Here is a 24,740-nt window from a genome sequence, read left to right as displayed (position 1 = left end):
AAGATTGAATTACAGAATATGCCAAGTTGGGAGGGACCCACCAGGATCATTGAGTCTGACCCCTGGCCGTGCACAGGGCATCCCTAAGTCATACCATGTGCTGAGAACACTGTCCAAACACTTCTTGAACTCTGTTAGGCTGTTGCTGTGACCACTTCCTTGGGGTGTCTGTTCATTGCCCAACCACCCTGTTGAACCTTTCCTTGATGTCCAACCTAAACCTCTCCTGACTCAGCTCCATACCTTTAGTTCCAGTGACATGGTTTCTATGTTGGGGTCTGGTATTGGACCTGTAAACACGTTGTGGCTCACAGGAGGGGCAGGGAGACATCCCTAAGCTGGGATGCTGATTCTTCCTTTAAAAAGGAGGGATTGTCTAATCCACTTTCTTGAAGTGCTTAAATTAAGAAAAAAAAAAAAAGTGAGTAAAATACATTGAGGTAAAAAAGGAATGAATTTAAATACCAAGTATGGATTCTTCTTTCTATTATTTGAAGTTGTTTATACCTTCTATTATTAGATAAATGTGCTACCATATTTAATTCTTTTATCAGTATTTTTTTTGTTCAGAAGTTAGAACAAAGTCATGAGCAAGCTAAATAACTCACAGGATAAAACTATGGTTTTTTAAGTCAAAGTTGACTTCAAATAGCCAATTGCCTTCCTCTCCTTTCAAATCCAGTGAGTTGTGATGAGGGGTTTGCAGTTAACCACTGCTTCATTGCTTGGTTGAATATTTTACAATTGTATGGGCCATGTCTTGTTTGAAGTGAATTGCTAATCAGGGTTGCTGTGCTTGTTAAGTAGCTACATAATTGGCATGAATTTGTTATATCCAGTCAAATATATAGTTAGATAACCATTTCAGTTTAATTGCTGAATATTAGATGCAATAGTTGATTCCCCTGTAGTAGAGCTTTGTGTTTTCCTTTCACTTGCCCTGAGTGAAGAATGTAGGTATGCCTCTGCTGTAACTGGGGAATAGCAGAGCTTAAATATGCTTTTTATCAGGGGCTGGAGGCTGCTGGAAAGAGGAGAGATGTCTCCTAAGCCTTCCTCCAGCCCAGTGGTAGCCACATGAGTATCATTGCAGGAGAAGTCCTCTCCATGTTTCACAGGCTCTGTGTTTGCATCTGCAGGGTATGTAAGGAAAGGGGAGTAACTCAGATTGTTCCCAGGCACAGCACACCTTTGTTCCAGCAGTAAGAGTGAAACTTTCTGGGCTGGCTGCTGTAGCTTAGAGATTTCTCTGAGGTTTCCCTGCTCTCGTCTTTCCTATTTATCCTACAAATCTCACATCTTCTACAGAGGTGCAGAAAAATCGTAGCATAGAAGAGATGTGGAGCCTTGTTGAAGTTACAGAGAAGATCAATGTCTAGTGTGTCACCAGGGAAATTTGCTTTGTGTATCACAAGAAAGCCTTGAAGAAAATGAATATTTTCCTTGTAGAGAAAACATTCTAATTCAGCATTGAGGAGGAGGGAAGAGCAAGTAAACTGCGCATAAAGTTGAAAACAATGCAGAGAAGAAAAGTCAGCAATTCAACTCAGAGTTGGCCTGAGTATAGCTGATCTAACAGTGAAAATTATACAGCAGACAGCTGCAGTGGTGGGAGCCTGAGAGACTTAATAGCTTACTGTCTGAAAAAAGAGTATGAGTAGGAGAACTTCCTTCCTTCCACCATCCAGGAAGGCAATTTTCACAGATAAGATGGAAGAATGTGATTCAGTTCTATTTGACTTCCCCAAGCAAGCAGTTAAAATTCTGTATTGGTAATTTATTGCATACTTGGATGTGTAAGTAAATCATTATTTTCTGTGGGAGTTCAGTTCCCAAGGAAGAATTGCCCTGGCATGAAATTCAAGATCAAGATTCTGTGTCCCATCAGTCAGTTAGATTTCCTTCTGTAGAGCTCCTCTGAGCTTTGAGGACATTTCTGTTAGTTTTAATAAAGATTGCACAGCTTCCTAGTTTCTGTCAAAATTATTATCAGTAAAATAAATTGCATATATGCAGTCTTGCAGAACAGGTGCCATTATGGAAAAATGAAGGAAGGACAGAGGAAATAAAATTACTTATGGAAAATGCTTGTGCTTTGGAGTTCCTTTACATGTCAGCTAAACATCAGTTTACTTGAGAAATGAAATTTCAAGGATTTTCAAAAGCAAAAAATGCTTTAAAAATAATCTTTCCCCAAACCAATGTAATAGGCAAAATCCACTGGGAAATTTTTCTATTTTGATTCAAAATTTTTTGCCGTCCTTGATTTTTTTTTTTTTTAAGGAAGGAAATTTCATCTGCTGCTACAGGATCTTAAGAAATTATTAATAAAAACAGTGCAAGATTAAGTGAAGAAAAGAGTGAACAAGGGGCTTTAGAAAACTGCTGGAGGCAGGAAACAAAATGTGCAGTCCTTTGGGCAGTAGCTCTAGGATTGGTTACACATAGTTTGAGATGCACACTTCTATCCATTCAATTTGAATGAGGCAATGAAAATACAAACTAGAACTTTCCACTATGGAAAAATTATTATACCAAGTACAGAACACAAGGCGAAAGACTAGTTATTTGTTCTTTAGTTTATAATATGCCTGAAGAAATTTTAATAACCCTGTTAATTGCATTCAAGGAAGGTGTTTAAAGGAAGGTAGCCTGGCTATTAAACCAAAAGGTTTGTATTGTTGTATACTTAGGCCTGTGAGCTTGGTGAAATATTTTTAGAGTTTTAAATGGTTATTTTTCATGAAATCATGTAGCAGCTCTCATATTAAGCAGTGACTGTCTGGACCATGGAGGAGTCATTAGCAAAATTTCTTCTTGATCTAAAGGGGACTGGATTGCAATTTATCCTTGCCACAAGGAATTTTTACATTGAAAAATCTTTTTTTTTATTGTAATTGGCAGAAAGTTTCTTCAGAGGTTTCAGTAGCTGTATAAATTAGACTGTATATATTGTTTCAAGGCAATGAACATTTAAGAAAACTAAGTAGATAGATTTTGGCTCTTGGACTCATTCTTCAGTTAAGTAGCCCCTGTGGATCATAATGAGAGCCAAGACTCTGAAGTATGATTACATTATATGAATTTAATAGTCCAAAGAAGTATTATTGCAGAGTGGCTTTCTATTTTTTATTTTCTGATTATTTGTACAATGTATAATAGTTTATATGATACAGTTTTCTAATTATATATTTCTAAAAAGGCCTGAGGGAGCAGAAGTGTCAAAAGAGATTGTAAAAGGGCACAGAATGAAAGAGCAGGAACATCTTAAATTCAGTAATTTTTCTTTTTGGGTAGAAAATAGTACAAGGGTAATGGGTAGCCAAATAAATGCTACTTTAATAATGAAATACGCCACTGTTATTTTAGATAGTGAAAACTAAGGCTTTTAAAATTTCTGTACGAAAGTTAGTTTTTATGGAAATATTACCATCTCAAGCAATGTGCAGTGGTTTGATTATAATTAACTAATCACATAATGAGTCCGACAGGTTCATAAAAATAAGACTGAAAACATCTTAATGATGACACAGGAGATGTATAGACATATAAATCATATAAATAAGAGGAATCCAAAAGATGAGATGGATAAGAGAAATTACAAAGTGTTGAACTGTTTTCTTTGCCTTGTAAATATAGTCTTGCTACAAATATCTATATTCATTTTCTGTTGTTTCTTTCTTTAATTATTTCTTTATTCATGTGTCATGTGTGTCTTTTTGTTTCTTATGGTGTTTTGTGGTGGTGTTTTCCTCTTTGTTGTTTTATTTCAATTTGGAGTAGGTTGCCAACCTCAAAGCTTTTCTGCGTGTTCAAGTACCTCCTGAATACCACAGTGGTAATCTAATAGGCAAAGTATGTATCACTTTAAATCTGCTTTCTGTTAAATAGATATGCTATTCTTTCACTGTGTTTCTAGACGTGTAAACATGAATAAGGATGATTTAAGAACAGTGCTTGGCAGGATCTTTCCTTCAAGGTGATTGGAGTACTTGTTCCTTGCAAGCTAAATCCCAGAAATTTAAAGTGTTTGTCTTCTGATAATCTCTCTTGCCAGTCCTTACATAAAAATTACTGCATTTATTCAGCATTGGAAGAAGAAGTATTTTTTGGAAGTTTATAATATCTTAATCACTGTAGTGGGTTGACCGTGGCTGGATGCCAGACACCCACCAGAGCCACTCTCTCACTCCCCTCTGCAGCCAGACAGGAGAGAGAAAATAGAACAGAGGTTTCATGAGTGAAATACTGGGAGAGATCACTCACCAAATACCGCTGTGGGCAAATCAGGCTTGAATTAGAGACAGTAATTGAATTTATTAGTAATAAAATCAGAGCAGGATAATAAGAAGTAAAATGAGACTTTAAAAATACCTTATTCCCCCCACCCTCACTCCTTCCAAGCTCTACTTCCTATCCCAGCAATGCAGGGAGACAGGAATGGGGGTTATGGTCAGTTGATCACAGGTGGTTTCTCCCACTGCTCAGGGAGAGGAGTAATTTCCCTGCTCCAGTGTGGAGTCCCTCTCATGGGAGACAGTTCTCCATGAGCTTCACAAACGTGAGTCCATCCCTCAAGCAACAGCTCTCCACAAACTGCTGCAACATGGGCCAATCTTCCATGGGGTGCAGTCCTTCCGGCACAGCCTGCACCAGCATGAGTCCCTCATGGGGTCACGAGTCCTACCAGGAAACCTGCTCCAGTCTGGACTCCTCTCTCTACAGGTCTGCAGGTCCCTGCCAGGAGCTCACACCAGCATAGGATTCAAATGGGGTCACAGCCTCCTCTTTGCCATCCACCTGCTCTGGTGTGGGGCTCCTCCATGGGCTGTGGGTGGATCTCTGCATCCCTGTCCTCCATGGGCTGCAAGGGCACAGCTGCTTCACCACGGTCTTTTCCATGGGCTGCAGGGGAATCTCAGCTCCAGCATCTGGGCACCTCCTGCCCCTTCTTCTCCACTGACCTTGGTGTCTGCAGAGTTGTTCCTCTCAGATTGTCTCACTCCACTTGTCTGTGACTGCAGTTACATCTGTGCAATAACTTTTTTTCCTTCTCCTTGAATCTGTTACCACAGAAGAGTTACCATCATTTCTAGTTGGCCCAGCCTTGGCCAGCAGCACATCTGTCTTGGAGCTGGCTGGCATTGGCTCTGCTGGACATGGAGGAAGTTTCCAGCAGCTTCTCACAGAAGCCGCTCCTGTAGCCTCCAAGGTCCTCCCACTACCAAAACCTGGCCATGCAAATCCAGTACCTGCCTATATGGCAAGATGGATAGGAATGTGATGTCACAGAAAACCCTAACACTTGAAACAACAGTGAGTTAAACTCCCTGAACACTCAGGAGTTCGTGATATCTTGGAGTCAATGCAGTTCCTTTTCTATTGCTTTCTGTATTTTCCTTCTGACTGCTCTGTGAGGGGGAGTAAGCATTCTTGGTACTTGAGTGAGTGGCAAAATTAATAGCATGGCTCAAGTAAAATAATTGTGCTACTAGCTTGGCAGGTGTAATTCCTTCCTTGAAAGTGCAGAGATTTTTACTCAATATTACTTACTTGGAGAAAACCTACCTTTAATTCAAGTGTAACATCTCTGTCACAAAGTGACAGTTGCATCAGAATAACTTTACCAGTACAATTTTAAAAATGTGTTTATATTAAGGTCAAAAGTTTACTTTTAACTGCATTAAAAAAATATTTGGAAAATATTTTAAGACAAAAATCACTCTACATTTGGCTGGGCTTGCCTAGAGTCTAAAAATGGCCTCTGTGTGCTTCAGTCTTTCAGCCTCTCAGCAAAGGCATGGCTTTCTGCTTAATTCCTTTAACTATTTCACCTGAAAAGCAGCACCCTTTCTCAACTTATTTGCAATTATTTTCTGGTGGTTTGGTTTTTTTTCCCTTAAATTTGTGGCTTGTTTTGTGGTTTTAAAATGTTGTGATTAAATACTAAAGTTCCAGTGCTGGCATGCATTATACGCTGGATGATGAGCTATTCAGAGTTTTGGGGTTTTTCTTCAGTCTGCTTGGCTGTAATTTTTAACTTAAAATTTCCCAAAATCAGACAATTAAAATATCCTAGTTTCTAATCCTGAAATTAACCAACACATCATATAGTCTTAATAAGCTATGAAGTTATAATTCTATTACAATTAGATAAGTAATAGTTTACAGATATTACATGTATGTCTATACATATGCAGGTAGGGTTGCTACATACATTACTTTACATATACCTAAACCATTTATTCATTATCTTTAAAAAGCAAAATAGTTGGTGTATGACAAGACAGTAATTTTCAAAATTATTGGTTTTTGGTATCAGAGACCAGCATCCTAAACAGAAAGTCAGAAAAAGCAAGGGTGATATATTCAGCCATCTTTAATTCTTATTAGCGTAAGAAAAGTAGATGAACTGGTTTTTTACATCATGAAGATAGGAAAGGCTTTCCTAGGCCACACAGTCTATATGAAAGGGTTTTATAATTTATTACATGTAAATATTGTACAGAAGAAGCTAGAAGACAGGAGCATTTATTTGCATAGATTTCACTATGCAAAAAGAGACAAGAAATCTAAGTCAAATAGATGATATGTTGGCTGGATAACAGTACAATGTTTGAGGATAAGATTAATACGGTATTTCACGTGTGTAATTAATTTTTTTTTCTGAAAATTTAATTGCTTTTTCAATAGATAACTGCAGCTCTTTGCATCTCAAGATATATTACCCTTTCAAATTGGATGGGTTTTTTTCATTGCAGGAAGAGCTAATTTGCTGTTAAAGGTTTAAGAACAGACTTTATAGACAAGCCGCTTTTGTGTTGCAATGAACTTATTGTTTATTTGAATAAACGTGAGACAAAACTGTGCTACCATATTGATGTCTTGGGTTGCAGTTTTTCTGAGGTTTTTTTTTTTTTGGGAAGTAAAGATAACATCCAACAGATAATTATATTGTTACAACAGGGATAATTTAACTTAGGGTTTGTAAGAAAGGAATATGACTTGATCTTTATCTGCTAGAAATAATTTAAAATTCAAAATCCTCACTCAGATCAGCAATAGGATGTACTGATACAGGTTTTTTATTTGTCATTTTAGTAACTGCATGCTGTACATTTTTAAGTTCCTGTGAACAGTCTGTTTCTCCTGTCTAGTTTACTAATACATTCAAAAATGTGCCATCTTCATATCCATTCTTTTCATGATGTCAGCCTTCTCCCATTGTTCAAGGTGACTATAAATGGCTATGGCTTTTCTACATGCTTAGAGAATGTGAAGAAAGGAGAGGTATGATTTTGCTGTACAACTTCAGTGCTGAGATGTCTCCAACACAGTGGTAATTGATCATGGCAGGTGTATCATGGTGACCTCTGCCTCAGTGCTCCCATCTAGTTACTCTCAAATATAAAGTTCACCTTCCATTTAAGCAGAGTTGTCATAGCTGGAATGGGATACAGGTGCTTCTCCCAGCTGTGGAAGCCTTCACAGTGGTCTGATTTGTGGGGTCGTGCTCAGGGGCTGAAAACTCTGAACTTGCTGATTTTGGGCTCTGAAAGGCCATTTCTTGTGCCCTCACCCATTTCAGCACCTTGGTTGTATTTACACATTTTATGTGGCATATCAAATTTTTTTGGGGTTTTACTTCTAGAATTTTATGTTACAAGTCCTACAAAGTCTATCACAAAACATTTCTAAGTTTTGGGGTTTGGCTGGTTAGGATTTTGATGGTAGCATGCAGCAGATGTTTTGTAGGCTCCTCTGGATTAAACATCTCTATCAAGTCCTTCCAGTGTCTATGTTTCTGTATTTCTCTCCTTTTGGGGAGCTCTGCATCATATATTTCCTAGCTCAGGGTGAGCTTAGAGAATGCAAGTACGTCTCTGAAGCCAAAAATTTGGGAACAGAACATCAGCTGGTAACTGTCAGACCCTGCTAGGGTCCATGCATTGCATTAAACGGGAAGATTGAACAGTTTTGTTGTATTGTCACTTAACAAACCTGGACCCTTATTCTTCAGCTTTGGTAATATTTGTAACTTTTCCACACAAATTTCCTTGAATTTAATGCTTGCAGATCTTGTGTTAAACAGTTCACTAAAACTTCTTACACACCAGCACTACTCTACCTGTTTTTTCTGTCAGCGGAAGATTCTGTGTGTACACAAATATATTTCCACTTCCATTTGTTTTCTAAACTCTTCCTGCTTTTATTTTAGGCTTCAAGTGGCAATTACTATTTTATTCCATACATTGTCACACCTTGTGCTGACTACTTTTGCTGTGAAAGTGATGCCCAACGAAGAGCCTCTGAGTACATGCAGCCCAGCTGGGACAATATTCTGGGGCCATTTTGTGTCCCACTGGTGGACAAGTTTCTCAGCCTTCTCAAGGATGTCCATGTTACATCATGGTAATGTTACAACACATACGGTTCCAGAACCTTTGATAGTCTCTTTTTGATATTATGAAAAAAGAAGGTACAGAATTTGTAGTAGCATTGATTATCAATTTTTTATTTTTCACTGCATTTAATGTAGTGTCAAAAAAAGCTGCCAATTTTACTGCTTTTTGTATTCCTGGCCTGCAATTGTTGCAGTTAACTAACCGTGTTGTGCTAGAATTTGATTTATAGTTACTTTCCAGAAAGCAAAGGCAGTCCATGGGTAAGATAAAGTGCTTAAGTTTTACAGTATATAAGGTCATACTAGGAGCTAAGCTCATAGATTCTTCATAGAGTTCAGAGTCAAAAACTGTCCTTTTCTGTCATCAGATAAAATATATACATGGTAGCAATGGGCATTCAGTTGTAAGTGTCATGTTTTGTGTTTATTTATAAATATTAACCTTCTGGTGCCACTTAATAAACATGATACTGCTTAGCCATTTCTACAAGGGAGTGTTGGTGTTTTGAGAATTGGGGCTGGAGAAGGAGGTCTTTATTTCTCAGTTGCTCACCCTGTATTCTGCAACTATTTCTGTTTTGTATGTATTTCTGGAAAACACTCATAGAGACTGAGTTTCTGGTTTTTAATTTTCCTAATGTCTGAAGCATGAGGTAGCACCGAGGGCCCTCAGATTTGTTTCCCCATTGCCATCCCACCCAAGTGAAAGGCTTGTCTAAAAAACTACCATTCTTTTGTGGTCCCATCCTTGCAGTCCCATGGATGATCCTCCTGTGACATCCTACCGTGAAGGGGAAGGGAGCACCCAAGATTCCTCGATGCTTGCGGTTGAAAGGAATGACAAAAGTCAGAGGGTCTGCAAAAGTTTGCAAAGTTTTATTAGTAAACTACACACTTGTCATGGAAAATTGGTGTTTTAATCCTTGACCTTCTAGTGCAAGGCACAGCAGAGTGCTTTGGATAAAGGGTGTAGGGTGAAAGAGAAGAGAGAAGGAGAGAGATAAATTAAAGGGGGGCAGAGAGGAGGAAAGAAAGAGAGATCACCAATTCTGGCTCCAGTGTCAGTCCAGCTGGGGTTTCCATGGTCCTGGGATGCATATGCAGGGCAAGCACCCTGGATTTTCTGGGGAATTTTTCTTTTTTTATAAATAAGTTTTCCCTGCACTAGAGATCAGTTTCTCACTGTGTATGCAAATTAGTTACGTGCAATCTGTTCTTCTAGATCTTTCTGGAAATGGGTTTGAAGTCTTTGGGGGTTCTTGGCTGGTCTTGATCCCACCTTACAGTCATGCCTGCTCTTGGCCTTGTTTCTGTGCTTGCACTGTGTGAGGCTGTGCTTGCCAGTAGTGCTTACTGTGACCTTGTTGCTTTGATTATAATGTGTGTGAGACAGAGAACTTAATTTTCTTTGCTGTGTGGAGGGCTTATGCTAAGCAAGATTTAATGCTTTGAAATACTCATTTGTGAGCAAGAAGGGGCTTGTATGCACGGGAGTATCTGTCAGGTGGCACCTGCTAAGTTCCAAACTAGAGACTCCATGGCCTGCTCCAGGATAAATTTACCCCTAAGTAGCTTGTTGAGGCCATTCATACTTGTCATGCTGACAATATACATATTATTTTTTCAATTTACAAAAGCGCTGATGTTGGATTGTGCACCGATATTAGTGTAAATAAGATGCACTTACTGGAGGCTTTTACAAAGATCCTACCCACATAATGTATTATGTACATCAAAGAGATGGCAACTAAATCTGCTTTTGTTGGCTTGTTTTTTGTTTTAGTTTCTGTGTTGGAAAGTCTCCTTCCAGCTTCCGTGATAAAATAATATATCTCCTCTTTACATCACGCTGGTGTTTCTTCTCTGTGTCACTTCATTATCTCAGATGCAGCCTTTTTTATGATACAAAGTGCCACATCTGTCAGGGTCAGTAATGGGCAAAGAAATGCTCCAGTTTTCCTGTGTTGGTAAAATTGCCTCAGGATCCTGGTTATAAGCATATTGATACATTGCCCTACAGTCTGAGGTGGGGCAAGGTGGAATGTTTGTAAGTTGTTAATGAAAATGTGGAAACATTTGATGTGGACCTCACTCTGAGGAAATTATACTTTTTATTAGAAATTAAACTTTTTATTAGAAGCATAGCCATGTTTCATAAGAAATGTCTAACAGTCTTCTTCCCCTATGTCTAACTTCTATTTCTTTAGTGCCTATTATAAAGAAACACTGCTAAATGACATTAGAAAAGCTAGAGAGAAGTACCAAGGAGATGAACTGGCTAAGGAGCTGGCCAGGATTAAGCTTCGTATGGATAATACTGAAGTGCTGACTTCTGACATTGTCATAAACCTGCTTCTTTCTTACAGAGACATTCAGGTATGTGCTTAAAGACTAAGGTGGATTATTTTACTGTGCAGTTTTGGCTCTTGTTTGTTCTCCTGTGCTTCTTTGTTTGATAAGCAGTGATTCAAAGTTGACACTAAATGGGAGCAGTTGTTACATTGTGTAAGTTTGGATTGTCTTTTGGGCAGTTTAAGGGGATAGAGACTCTTCCTTACTTTGCCTGTGAACAAGAGACTCAGATTAGGTGACTTCCCAAGGTCTCTCCCTTTGCTTTTAGTAATTTTTAACTTCCTTAAAAAGAAAAAAAGCAAAAATCCCTACTGAAACAAGATGCTTTCCTTGCTCTCCTCTCCCCTACCTTTCCTCCCTCCCCCCATAAAATTAAATATATTTAGAAATGAAGAAAATGCATTTATTATGACCATTGTACTGGCTAGAGATGCCCAAATTGAGAACTATAATTCCATGAAACATTAATTTGCTTTTAAAATCTAACTACACCTTTTTTACTTGTTTAAATTTTTAAAAATAAATTCTGCTTTTGCTAAAGCAGCTGTTTTTCCAAATTGGTGATCTGTGTGTTTGACATCCATTTTCAAATAGAATTTCAACCATTCTATAGTTTTTTTTTTGTCCCATCAGGAGCTAAGTTGGTTATTTATTTCTTGTGTATAAATGGGTTGTGAGAGTAATGGGTGACCACATCATTCTTCATTACCAAACCTTCCATTCTGAAATGCATATTTTCCCTACAGCACTTTATCCAACTTCATTTGGATTGGCTCTGATGATCATGAAAAGTCTCCCTTGAGAAATGTACTCATATTAAAACATGTTTTGAACGAAAGGATTCAGTAACACAAGGCCCTTTGAAATGTCAGTAAATTGGCCTCTGCAGCACTGTAGATGTGGGTTACCCCTGAGTAACCCAAATGAGTGCACAAGTGGCTGATGTACTTCAGAGACAGCTGTGGTTGAGTCCACGGTGACCTGGTGAGGTGTCATTCACTAGAAGATCTTAATAAGGCCTGAAAAAAGCCACACTTGTCATCTCTTCTTCTGGTGTTGGGAGAGTAATTGATCACACTAGCTAGAGGGATTCAGTAGTTTGGGCATCGTGGTGAGGAAGAGGCAGGCACTGACATGGATAGACAAAATCCCTGTGTGTTCCTACACAGCCTGCGTGGCTGTTTCTCTTAGGAACAGTCACCTGAGAAGCTGTGATACAATACATATGCTCATGATATGTTTTAGCTCAGTGATGCTTTCCTCCTTTCAGTTTATTCTATTTCAATCCTTTTTGTTGTTTTACATTTCATACCAGGACTATGATGCTATGGTGAAGCTGGTAGAAACACTAGAAATGCTTCCTACCTGTGACCTGGCTGATCAACACAACATTAAGTTTCATTATGCTTTTGCATTGAATCGGTAAGGGTGATTGATTGAAGTTGTTTCATTTTATTGCTGTTCCATATGGGCTTATATGTAAATTTATAGTGCAGATAATATCAAATTCCCTTCCCTTTCTGCACACATTCATCACAGTCATCTCTCCTTAATGCCATACTTACAGTGCACCAGGACAGTTTGTAACTTTTGAAATTGTTGCTTTCCAACAACCATTGTTTTGTCAGCAACTAGGAGAGAGTGGATCTGTTCCAAAGACCACCTGACTAACTGCCGAAGACTCCCAGTCCAAGGGGTTCTTGGTCAGTCTGAGATTGTTTAATCTGAGTCACTGATTATTCTGAATGTCCTCAAATATTTAGTGTGATAGAGTTATGAGTGATTTATTAAAGTAATAGCTAAAAAGCACTGCTTGATCCACGAATTCACATTTATGGTAGAGTTTCCTTGGAAGGCTGGATGATCATCAGGACCTGCAGGCACATCATTACTTCAGGATACACTGAAATACTATTGAACTCTTATAGTTAGGTACAGACTTTTGTAGTACGTATGTATGATAATTACTCAGTTTCTAAAGAATTTCCATTAAGATTGTCAGAGAAAATAGACCTTATGCAAATGAAATCATATGTAATAATAGAAGTAACAGACTAGATGTGATCCACATACTATTAAAGACTGTGACTTAGCTAACTAAAGCTAAATTAAATTAGCTAGCTAATTGTGAATTAGCTAACTAAAAATCAGCATTGGACAACATCAGGATAGCATTAATCAAAGAGATTAAGAACTTAATAATAGATCTGGAAATGCAGTTCCTGTGGCATTTTCTGGAAAATGGTAATAAATCTGGTCCTGTCTGACAGTTTAATCAGACACAAGAGTAAACATTAAACTATTGCTCATAAAAATACTGCATATGGATTTAGCCTTATTTTTCAGAACTTTTAAAAATTATTTCAGGAATTTGACTCAAAATGTTGAAATTTGCCAGTAAGAATAATGCTGGAATCATGCCTTGTCCTTAGGTAATGTCTTAATATAATCAGTTTTTAAAACTTACTCATTTAGATGTGCATAACAAAATTGGCAAGCTCCTTTACTGTCTTGGTCTTCAAATTCTTTGTATTTTGAGCAGCATGTGAAATCCCTGCCATTAAATCTTCTGTTTTGACAATGCCAATAGCACCCTGGTAAGACAAGATAAAATTAATTGCTCATGAACTTGCTTTGCCTGTCAACAGCTTTCATTAAAATTATTATTAGCCCAATCCAGCATGACGCTCCTTGTTTTCTTTTGGGAACTATTTAAGCATTTCTACAGAAAAGATTTTCAGAAATAAATGACTGGTTTTTCATTGGAAAGAATGCAGATTTTGGCTTCTACAGATGTTTTTGCCTTTTTCAAACAAAATAATGGACAAAACTCAAAAGCTTTAAACAGATTTAAACATTTTTTGAGCAAGTCCACTTAGTTCAAAATGATGCCTAAAATGTTGCATTTAGCATCTCACATGCATGAAAATTTTGAATACCTAATTTTGTCTGTTTTAAAACCAAATTATTTCTAGTGATTTCTATCAGAAGCTATCTTTAAAATAAAGAACTATGTTTTCAGTTCATAGTCTATTAATTTCAACATACAGAACAGTATTAATGTTGATAAGTACAGCTGATTGAGCCTCCCAGGAAAAAAATACATCATATGCAGAACAGAATTAGCCGCTGTAAGACTATGTGACCCTGCAGAATGTTAATGTGTGCTTAATTTCATTAAAAAGTATACTAGAACTGTGATCCAGAGAGAGTAATTAGTTTATTTCCCCTTGGACTCTGTAACTGAGTTCTCCTGGCCATTGGTGTCACTTGCATTGTCAAGTCAGAGTTGCTGTAGTGCTGCACAGAGCCAGCACCATGGCAGGAGGGGCTGCAGGGCTGGTTCTGGGCACCTCAGGGCTCTGCTGCTTCAGCAGCTGGGCACAAGCCCAGTCTGAGGCACAGCTGTGTGTAGGTCCAGGTTAACAAATAGTGCTAAGGACAGCCATGTTTCACTTTAGGTTCTGTGCCGTTCCAGCCTAGCTGCATGTCCTCTGCCTCAGAGCCTGCGTCTGACCTGGCTTGGATCATAAGCAAAGCAAGCCTGGGCCTCACTGATGGGTACTGTGCAGACAGGTACTGCCATATGTAGGGCAGGCAGACACTTCCATGCTGATGTCTGGAGCCCTGATTCATGTGGCAGGTGTTTGAGCACAGCCACTGTCCTAGATTGCTGTCTTTCTTCTTCTCTGGCTGCCATTTCAGAGCAGAACTGAGAGCATCTTGGATTTGTCATCTCCCATGTCTGTTATCAGAGGCTAACAATGGATGTTTGCAATGGCAGGCTTGTGCTTGTTTCCAGGCCTGGGCAATCTGAATACATCACTGTCCTAGGGTGATGGAGCAAAGGGCTATTGCTTTTCCAGTGTCTTAAGCTAAATAATTTGGATGTAGCATAGGAACAGAGCAGACAGTACTCTCTTCTGTACAGAGACAGGCTGGTTTAAGACATTGTTCCCTGTTGCCTCCCAGCTGAGATGTAAGTCTGATTGTATCTTAATTTAGACATCTTTAGGTATAAGTTCAGTCCAGATGTGCAGCATGAGTATTTTCAATATTTGTATTCACAGCTGTGGTATGAAGTGAGATGCTGTGCAATTGAGGGCTGGGTGTTCCAAATGTGGATGGCTGTTTGTTTCAGTCCATGGTATACCTTGCCTGGGAGGCAAGCACTGTGTAAGGACAATTTTCTAATTGGTCTTATTTACCAGAGCTGGAGTTATAATGTCCTGGAAACTTGCAAAGAGGCCCAAGGGTATGCCAAAATCTGTTAAAAACAGAGTGGACTTTAAAACCAAACCCAGTCCTGGAATGAGGCCAGAACTGTGAAAATTTTAGTCTTTTTCCAGGGCACTTCTGTCTTCCTTTATATTAAAGATGAGGACAGCTGCAGTGACTATTATTTAACTTAGCATGCTGTGTTTTAACGAGCAACATATTCCAGTACCATAATAAAAGAAGGCAATTAACAAGTGAAGGGTGTAATAGGGTGCAAGTAGAAAATCACGAGTAATTGTGAATAATATTAGTAATTGTGAATAATAGTAGCCACAGAAAATTGCTTCCGTTGATAAGCACTGGGGTATTTAGAATGTTCTGTTCTGTGATTACTCAAATTTAGTAAAAAAACATGTTGTGGGCCTCCTCCTTTTATATGCCTGGCTTTCATTAAGTACCTGAAGTGTATATGAGGGAGGGAAAAAAGCTAGTTTTTTTGTGTCATATCGGTCTGGAGGCTTGCAAATTTAGTTCTTGTCAAAGCCTAATTTAGGGTCTTGCTTTCCTCACTCACTGTTTCAAATACTGAAGATTCTACAAGCACATTACATCCTCAATGAAATGTCTCTTAACTCAAAAATCAGTCTCTGATTGTAAGTGAGAATGCAAGTGTACTAACTCTAGTTAAAATAAGTTCTCATATTTCTTAATAATTTAAAGATTTTTTTAAAATGTTTCTGCTGTCATTAAGACAGAAAATTAAAAGGAAAGCAAATGTGTATTCCCGTGAGAAAATACTTTCCATTAATACAAAAGTTTTTTTGTCATCTATAGTCTTCTCCATCTAGCTAGCTAGATAGAAACCGTACAGGGGAAGATGTGAACAAATAGCTGAGAAAAAAAAAAGAGATTACAGCACCTGTTACCAACAGAGTGAGCTAATTCTTGTTCCAGTGAAATACATGCTGTTCCTGTTGACTTTGTTGGGCAAAGGCCTGGTTCACTGAGTGTAGTTCTGGCTCTGTAACCATGCCAATTCTTTAAAGCTGGTAAAACCAGTCTGTGAAGCAGGAAGATATTTTTTTGGTTTAGGAATATTTAAAACTAGGTCTCTTGATAAAGACTGGAGTGTAGAGAAAGATTTGCCATCAAGAGGATGGATTTGGAGAGCAAGAAAGGAGCTATGATATCAAAGAGAGAGAAAAAAACCTACTTTTATTTTTTACTGGGTGTTCCAGGTGCTATTCCAGGTAAGATAGGAGTTTGTTGCCCTACAGAATAATTCAGGGAGGTAAAGGAGGAGTGAATAGTTGGCTAGGACAGGGAGATATAAGAGGCTTGTGTAGACCAGGGAAGTGAGAAGACTGCTTCTGTGATTGAAGAAACATGGTAGAGTCAACAGACAGATCTGGAGGGTTTGGTTGAACCAAACTGGCAGCAGAACACTGGCACGAATTTCGAGGAAGTGATTAGAGGCTGTAAAGGTGCCCTGCAGGACAACTTTTGTTTTAGGAAAAAGAATTCCTCTGTAGCCATTTCTGTCTGAAAAACCTTAGTTTATTGAAGATTTCTTCATACAGAAACAATTCTGTGTCATCGATCATTCCCTCAATTTGAATTTTTTTCCCCTAATCCTGATAGTTCCGTTTCCTTTTTAAATAAAGCTTAAAACTGTACACAGTACTGACAATTAATGTGCTGGGTATTTGTAAAAGGCATCATGATTTTACATTTTTAATTTTTATTTCTTGTCCATTTCCTTTTAATTCCTAGCATTGTGCCTGGGGACACTTGGCAATGTTTTATTGAGCACTAGGATATTTTCATAATTGCCCTAGTTTTTGGAAGTAACTCACAGATCTCTTTCTTAACTGGCAGCAATTTCTGCTGCTGTCATGTTCAGATAATGTAGATTCATTATCTCTGGTTTCTCTGCAAGTTCTCACAAAGTAACAATTGCAGTAGGAGGACTAACATGTGCTAACAAAGAAAGCAGTAAGAAAAAAAAAGTAGTTTTATGAAACACTTTCCAAGGCCTGTGGGATTTTTAATATAGTTTCTAAATAAATTGTAGTAGTACTCCTTTTTCTTACCTCATTGACCATTAAAACTGTATTTTGAAAGAATTTTCAGATTGTGAATAGTGATACTAAAAACTGTGCCCCCTAAACCCCCCAAAAATATGAAAAGTAGCTTGTATTTTCACTGGGTGTGTGCAAACTTCTTTAAGGTAGGACATACCTTCTTCCAGATGTGGAGAGTTTAACAGATTGTGTGTTGAAGAACACCATTGAAAAATGCCTATTTCAAAATTCTGTTTCATTCCTAAAGTTGACTTGTTTGTGTGACACCATGAGGGACATTTGTGTTTCAGTGCAAGATGGCCTGTAAGCACCCAGGAGCAGTAAAATGACCTGGTAGGGTAATTTTTGTAGCTGCCTGTTGAGATTCTGCTCTGGCTTATAAAACTGCATATTCAGGAGATATACTTTGCAAATCTCACCTGGTGCACCAAGTTATTCCATAAAGAAAACATTTTCTACCTTCCTTCTCATGCCTGTGCATCACCATAGACAGTATTTCAGCTTTCCCTGTTCAGAGAGGCTGTGGCACCTCCATGCTTGGAGGTTTAATAGATTCAGCTGTTGAGACACAGCCAAGGCTGCCATGGTCTTGTGCTGGGCCGTGGACCTGCTGTGAGAGGGAGATTCTATTAGATGACCTGCAGCAGTCCTTTATGACATGGCTTTTTGTGATTTGTTCTAGTGTGGCTTTGAATGGGAGCTGGGGAGCATGGGGAAGCTAACATAGCTGAGATTGGTTTAAAAAAAAATCGAAGTCAGTGCTAAGCCTTGAGGATTTAAGGTAATCTCTTCTACGCTTGATAAGACCACAGATCTGTATTAAGGCACCTTGAAACAAATTAGGAGCTGTCAGGCAGGCAGACCTGACAAAGTGTGGGGTCTGAAATAAGAAATGAAAATCTGTCTTGGCCAAGCATAACAGGTTCTGTATATTATCCAACAGAGTGTTTTCACACAGGCTTCAGAGAACTTGCTTGGAGCTTATGTGATCTTTCAGGTTGTTCAGGTTTTTTTCTTTGTTTACCCCCTCTTTTTGGGATTTAGAAGCTGATAATTTCCTAAATTTGTAAATTATCATAATTGGTGTATGGGTTTTATATTACTCAATGGGCATTGAATTCTGCTGCAGTGAAAAATAGGGTCTAATATGAAGATACCTAAACTGATTATTGTTTAATTATATCCTGTTAGATGAGTGTATATTTGTCATGTGCTAAATTTTGTTGAATTTAATTATTTTTAACAGTAATTTTTTACTTATAAGAGAGAGACATCTTTCATTTTAAGTTCTCTAGTACAGTGCTTATTTAGGCCTTGGTCCTTTGTAATGCTCTCCTGTTGTTGTATTTGGTGTGTACAGGTTCATCCTTTGATGACCAGAGAAGTTAATCTGCACAATGTCCCATTTTAAGCAGTGTTTTGATTTGTTCATTGTATTTGTTTCTTTAGTTATGCTTTTTTCAATCAGTACCTAACACCTCTTAAGATCAACATTAATAAATAACCTATTTCACAGAAGACAGACTTGAGTCAAGTCTGGGAAAGCAGTGATTTTTATATTTTCTGTTTCCATGCTAAAGTGGAACATTAGGTTTTAGTTGTGCATTTCTTGTGTTTTCAGGAAGAGCTCAGAACACATACCAACTTTTGTGGTCACTATACAAGACCAGGGAACTACTGGACTTTAATATCGGGGTTTAATTTTGTTCTAAGCTCTGTTTATTCAATTTTCTGTGCTTTAATGTTAACAACAGTGAAACTTGGGTACTTCTAGTGAAGGAATCTGGTTTGACCAGAAGAAGTTTGGTTAGAGCATGCTGACCTGTGCAATTGATTTACTCCCACAGTTTTTACCTCCTGTTTATTTCTTGTAAAACTGAAAAAATATACCAACTTTCTCCTTGTGTGCTGATTACAGAAGACCAATATTTATTTCCAAGCAGTTAATATGAAGAAAAAAGACTTTAAAAATATTCAAGTACTTGCTGTGAAAGTTTATGCTCTGCCAGTGACATCAAAGGCAGGATAAAGCCTTCACAACCAGCTACAAAGCTGTTTAATCTTATTAGATGTTCTCCATCACCTAACATGCACAGAAGCCTGAATTTTGCTACAGATGTGCCGTTACTGGTCTTATTGCATCAGATGGTTACCTAAGGAACAGGGTCCCTTTACAGTAAATATTAATCCTTTTGGGGCATGCAAGTAATACATTTACCAGAAACCATTATCTGCTACTGGTATTGCTGACAAAGTACTCATAGTCCTTGTAGATGGATACCTGGGTGTTCATGGGTACCTAGGTGGGGATTGGAAAATTGTAAACAGTTCTAAAAAGGGGTTGGTAAATATTTTAAATCTCTCTGGTGATGAAAAAAAGTGTTGAAGAGGCTATTAAACTCTTCAGCTGTGTTTGCATTACTCTTGCAAATAGACATTGTTGTTTGTTCTAAGTGACTTTTTGCAGTGAATATTGAGTTCTGAACTTAGAAAAACAGCAGGGTAAATGGAGGCCAAAAATATGACTGTTTAATAATAATAAGGAATGGAAATGTTATTTAATCACCATTTTCTTATTAACACAATTGTTAAATGTTTGTCAAAACATGCTGTATCACAGCTGTTTGTTTTCCAAATCCTTTTCTAATCTGAAGAATTTTAATTAAGAAATACAGCTCAATTTCACCCTTCTATTCTTGTTGGAGTTCAAAGGCCTCCATATTGAGCTCTGTCATTCTTTTGGATAAGATTGGACTGACCTGGTTTCTCCTGCAATTAGTTGGTATTTCCTGGTATTGTTTCTGGATCCTGTGGATTCAAGATTACAAGTCTTGGACACAGCTGAATGATCTGTCACACTGAATGCTGAAAATGGCCATTTTTGTTGAGTGTTTTCAGGAATGAACACTAAACAGGCAGGATGTTCTCACTGCAGGATGTTCAGAGTGTGCCTGTGTACACAGGAAGGTACCAAATTAGATGGCAGATTTTTGTCAAAGAGTAGTTCTGAGTTTGCATCAGTTCTTATGTGACCTGCACATAGAGACCAATGACAGGAGAGTGAATTTGGGTTTTATCAATCAACCAACAATCATGCATCAGTCTAAATAAAGTCAAGAGTGTCAGTCTAAATAAAGTCAAGAGTATGTATAGTAATGATGGATGGATTGTGGGATAGATGAAGGATACTGTTCTCCTATCTTGCAATTACTGTTTCAGGTCTCATTTATATTATTCTCTGTATTTGATTTCAGAAGAAATAATGCAGGTGACAGAGAGAAGGCACTACAAGTTATGCTTCAAGTCCTGCAGACATGTGATCACCCTGCTCCAGACATGTTTTGCTTATGTGGGAGGATCTACAAGGATATGTTTCTTGATTCTGACTGTAAAGATACCAATAGTCGAGATCATTCCATTGAATGGTAACGAAAAAGAACAAACCCACCAAAAAGAAATCTGTTTAAAAGCATTTTCAGGCTTTTAACTTCTGGATATGAAAAGCAGGGCTGTAACAATTAGAAGATCAGTTGTTCCACTTGTCTGTTTTTCAGGGTCCTGTTTGAATAAGTGGTTTACTGAGCATCAGATCTTTGTATATGTATTTCATTGCTTCTCTTTATAAACTCTCCTGGAAATTGAATGATGCACTTTATTGGGAGGGGTGTTGACTAACCTGTGTCTTTATTGAGGAAATATATAATTTATATGTCTTAAGGCCAAAATGAAATACAAGTGAGATCATAGAGTTATGTTAGTCCTCTGTGCAAGGATTGTTTCCATGCTGGATCCCCAGGAAATGCAATGATCTACTGTTTATAAGGAAAAACAGTGATGAACTTTGTTGTAAATTTTCTTAAGAACGTGCATATTCACTTAAGAAATATGCATGCATATGCACACAGGCTCTCACTGGCATAATGTTCATATAGATGTGTTTGTATAATCATACTTCTGAGTTCACTAATTTTAGCAATGTGGGTTTGAACTGCAATTGTGCAATATTCTCCCTCACCACCTCTTTTCCCCCCCATGCAACATGGATGGGTAGCAGTGATCTTGCAAGCTTCAGGTGGATCTCTTGATCCTGCACCAGCTAGTGGCAGGCATTCAGTGTGTGTCAGCTGTGTCTCAGTTACCTTTAATGAGTATGAAGCTTTAAAACGAAGGGTTTGGGGCCGTTGGTGCCAACTAGCCATATAATCCTTACAGTAAATCAAGAGCTTAAAATACCTACCAAAACTTTGCAATATTTCAGTTCTTCTAAACAGTGAGATGTGAATTCTTGACTCTGCAGGTACCGCAAAGGATTTGAGCTCCAGCCAACTCTCTATTCTGGAATTAACCTTGCAGTTTTGCTGCTTGTTGCAGGACAACAGTTTGAAAGCTCAATGGAACTGAGAAAAATAGGTAAATAGCTACCTACACACAGTGCCACAGGCAAGTTTTCTGCCTCTCTCCCTATGAAGAAAACAAAATACTTGCAGTGATGGGTTGCACAGACGGTTCAGGCTTTTTCGTGGTGGGTCCTGGATGGCATTCTAAAGCACAGGGATCTCAAAGGCACATTTTCCTTCTGGCTGCCTTGGAGCAGCTTTCTGGTATCATGGCCCATCTAAAGGGCCCCAGATATTGGAGAACAACAAAGGACCAACTTCAGCACCATCTGTAAACTGCCTTTACTGCACCACAGAGATTATCCCATTGCAGAGTCAACAGGGCACAAAAACAGGAAGAGACAGTGTGGCCCAGTTCTCCTCAGAAATGCCAGGAAAGGGTTTCTGTTATCACTGAGTTGAGAGATCCACAAGAAGTATGGCTGGAAGGACGTGCCAGGAGAGTTACTTGTCTACCTAGAGTCAGTCACGTCTTCCATGTATGTGCTAACTAAAACACATCACTTTACATTTACAAAGAAATCCCATAATAGAAACAGATATGCAGATCCTCCTAGGGAAATAATAGTTGAACATATTTGGAAGCTGGTCTTATCTGAAATGCATATTTGAGCCTTAAATGTTAAGAATGAAAAATTATTTAAAGCCACCTTTGCAGACCCTGCTCTGGGGTGGACTTGTGCGAACCTCTAGCCATGGTTCACTTGCAGTAAATGCAGATGAAGACACAGATTTGTGCATCTTACACTGAGAATCAGGATGCAGATAGCCCAGACAGGAAGTAAAGGAGGTTTTTCAGCCCTGTGTAATAGGAGTTCTGTACTGGAGGTATGATTTGCAGATCCTTCTTCTGTATTGTGCAATGTGGTTTTTTGGGGAAAACTTACTCCTCTTTATTTTCATCAGTAATGCTTAATCAAGTCTTAAATTAGTCTTTTACACATCAACTTACCAGTAAAAAACACAAAAGAGTGCTTTACTGATAGAAAATTGTGGTTTCCAATTAAAATTTTACAGGTGTACGGTTAAACAGTTTATTGGGAAGAAAAGGAAGCCTAGAAAAAATGAACAATTACTGGGATGTGGGACAGTTCTTCAGTGTGAGCATGCTGGCAAGTGACGTTGGTAAAGCAGTACAAGCAGCAGAGAAGCTTTTTAAGCTGAAACCTCCAGTGTGGTATGTGGAAGAAGGCTGTTGCTCAAGTACTAAACTATGGGGAAATACACAAATCTAAAAAATCTTGCACTGGATAACTTAACTGGATTTTTCCATCTTAGATTGTTTGTAACTCTGACTTACGCTCTGTTTTTTTTATTATGAGAAGGAAGGGGGAAGGTGAGAAATTAAGTTATCCAACATTGTCAGGTTATGTCCCATTGAAGCACATATTTTATAAGAAATAATTCGGATGTTAGTAATAATTCCTTGTGAAGCAATTGTGAAAAATTGAGAAACCATTGTTTTCAGAGTTCAGATAACTGCTGCTTCCCTCCACCATGTTCTAGTTCATCATATCCTGTCTAATCCCCATGTAACTACTTGTGTAACTATACCCATTTGCAAAAAGCTATTGTTCATGAACACCCATGTGAGCTTATGACTCAAGGCTTTGTCTAAACTTGCTATTCTTTCCAGAAATCTGTAAAAATCAACACTACCATTTCTACTGTGGTAGCTTTTAAAACACATTTAATTTTGGATGTCTCAAGTCAGTTAAGTGGTTTAAGAATCTGGTCGTATTTTGTTTTCTCTCTGTTAACTCACTAATTCAATACATTCTAGGTACTTGAAATCATTAGTTCAGAATCTGATGTTGATTCAGCGTTTCAAGAAACTCACCATAGAACATTCTCCTAAACAAGAAAGATTGGCTTTCTGGCTAGATATAATTTTTGAGGCAACGAAAGAAACAACTAATGGACTGAGATTTCCAGTAAGATGTTATGTCCAAACAAGTTTTGTATGTTTTATGTTTCTGGATAGGATATTACAAGAATTGGAAGACTCTAAACATAATACTTGAAAACTTAACTGCCTGTTGTTTCACTGCATGAACGAAACCCCTGTACTTTCTTCATCTTTATGCTATTAAAAAATTAACTCACCACCCTAAAAGTATTCTAAGAAATACTTGTAAGTCTCCTATAACAAATTGTGATACTGCTTATCTGTTGTTCGTAAGAACACAGACTTTTCCTGCCTTGTCTTGGCCTCCTGTCTCCCTTGAAAATTTTTTAGGTCTTACTTCAAAATTACCTTTTGTCTATATCTGAGCATCTGAAGATATTGTAGTGTATTAACTACTGGTTTATTAAGGAAAGCTGCCCTCTGCCTTCAGGTTTTGGTGATAGAGCCAACTAAAGTCTACCAGCCTGCCTATGTTTCAATCAACAGTGAAGCAGATGAGAGCTCTCTGTCTTTGTGGCATGTCTCTCCCCCTGAAATGGTAAAACTGTCAGCAAGTTTGTTAAATGTACTGATTCATTTTACATAAAGTAACTTTCTTTTGAGCATTTTACAATAATTGTAAATTTGCTACATTTCTGTGAAGCCCAAGCCTCAGTATCTCTTGTGCAGATATAAAAGTTTGTTTTACAGAGAAAGTAAAAGGAGTGACTATGATTAGAAATCAAGTGGTTCTGATATCATTCAGATTTAACTTATGTTGACCATGTCTCTTAGAAGTGCATGGGTTATTTGGTCTGCTCATAATATTTCTCATTAGAATTCTGTGATTTTAGTTAAGATGCAGATCAAAGATTAAAAGTAAAAATAAAGCCCAGAATTGTGTTCAATGTTTTAGGCATTTTTAACCTTTTACAACTGTAATATTTGAAACTAGAAGAAATGATCTGTGACAAGTGAGTGTCAAGAAATAAAATATTTGGTGTCTTGAATTATTGGATAAGGCACAGGGGATTAAGAAAGGAGTAGGCACAGTTATGGACAGTATCAGCTCTTAAAAATGAGAAAATATTTCAGTTTCACATTGAAAGACTTGAAATCTGCAATGTATTTTGCCACACTTTCTTAGTATTAGAACAACATAGATGGAGAACAGACAAAAGCATAGAGAGACAAAGTGTGGGAAAGAAGCGTGTTGGAGCAGGACAAGTCCACGTAATTACCTGGATTTGTGAACAGTTTTTCCAGTACATTTTTCTACTTCACTGTTTCAGGTAAATGTGTGTGACACAACTTTGCTTTATGGAACAAACTTGTGGTGCATATCTGACACTGCTAAAAAAGATCCAGCTTGTAGCTATAATTAGATTTATGAAGGG

At 38.0% G+C, this 24,740-nt stretch overlaps 1 protein-coding gene across 4 annotated transcripts in view; it reads left to right on the top strand.

Moving 5' to 3' along the window:
* Positions 1-24,740, top strand: part of MAP3K15 (mitogen-activated protein kinase kinase kinase 15) — an 81,025-nt gene that overhangs the window by 29,480 nt on the left and 26,805 nt on the right. For 3 of the 4 annotated variants that reach the window (XR_005952313.1, XM_041400002.1, XM_041400005.1), the window contains exons 4-12: positions 3,784-3,855; positions 8,219-8,412; positions 10,612-10,780; positions 12,072-12,178; positions 20,313-20,483; positions 21,356-21,468; positions 22,473-22,632; positions 23,239-23,389; positions 23,795-23,902. Coding sequence is in view for 3 of the 4 variants with exons in the window: in XM_041400002.1 (XP_041255936.1) it covers positions 3,784-3,855; positions 8,219-8,412; positions 10,612-10,780; positions 12,072-12,178; positions 20,313-20,483; positions 21,356-21,468; positions 22,473-22,632; positions 23,239-23,389; positions 23,795-23,902 (1,245 nt within the window). In the remaining variant the exon portion in view is untranslated. The remainder of the gene's footprint in view (positions 1-3,783; positions 3,856-8,218; positions 8,413-10,611; positions 10,781-12,071; positions 12,179-20,312; positions 20,484-21,355; positions 21,469-22,472; positions 22,633-23,238; positions 23,390-23,794; positions 23,903-24,740) is intronic. The other variant, XM_041400003.1, reaches the window with a different exon arrangement.

The sequence above is a fragment of the Onychostruthus taczanowskii genome, unplaced genomic scaffold, assembly GCF_017590055.1.
Source record: "Onychostruthus taczanowskii isolate IOZ18803 unplaced genomic scaffold, ASM1759005v1 scaffold17, whole genome shotgun sequence".
NCBI classification, from domain to species: Eukaryota; Metazoa; Chordata; class Aves; order Passeriformes; family Passeridae; genus Onychostruthus; species Onychostruthus taczanowskii.
Note: the sequence above shows the minus strand (reverse complement) of the source record. Positions and strands in the feature narration are given on the sequence as shown.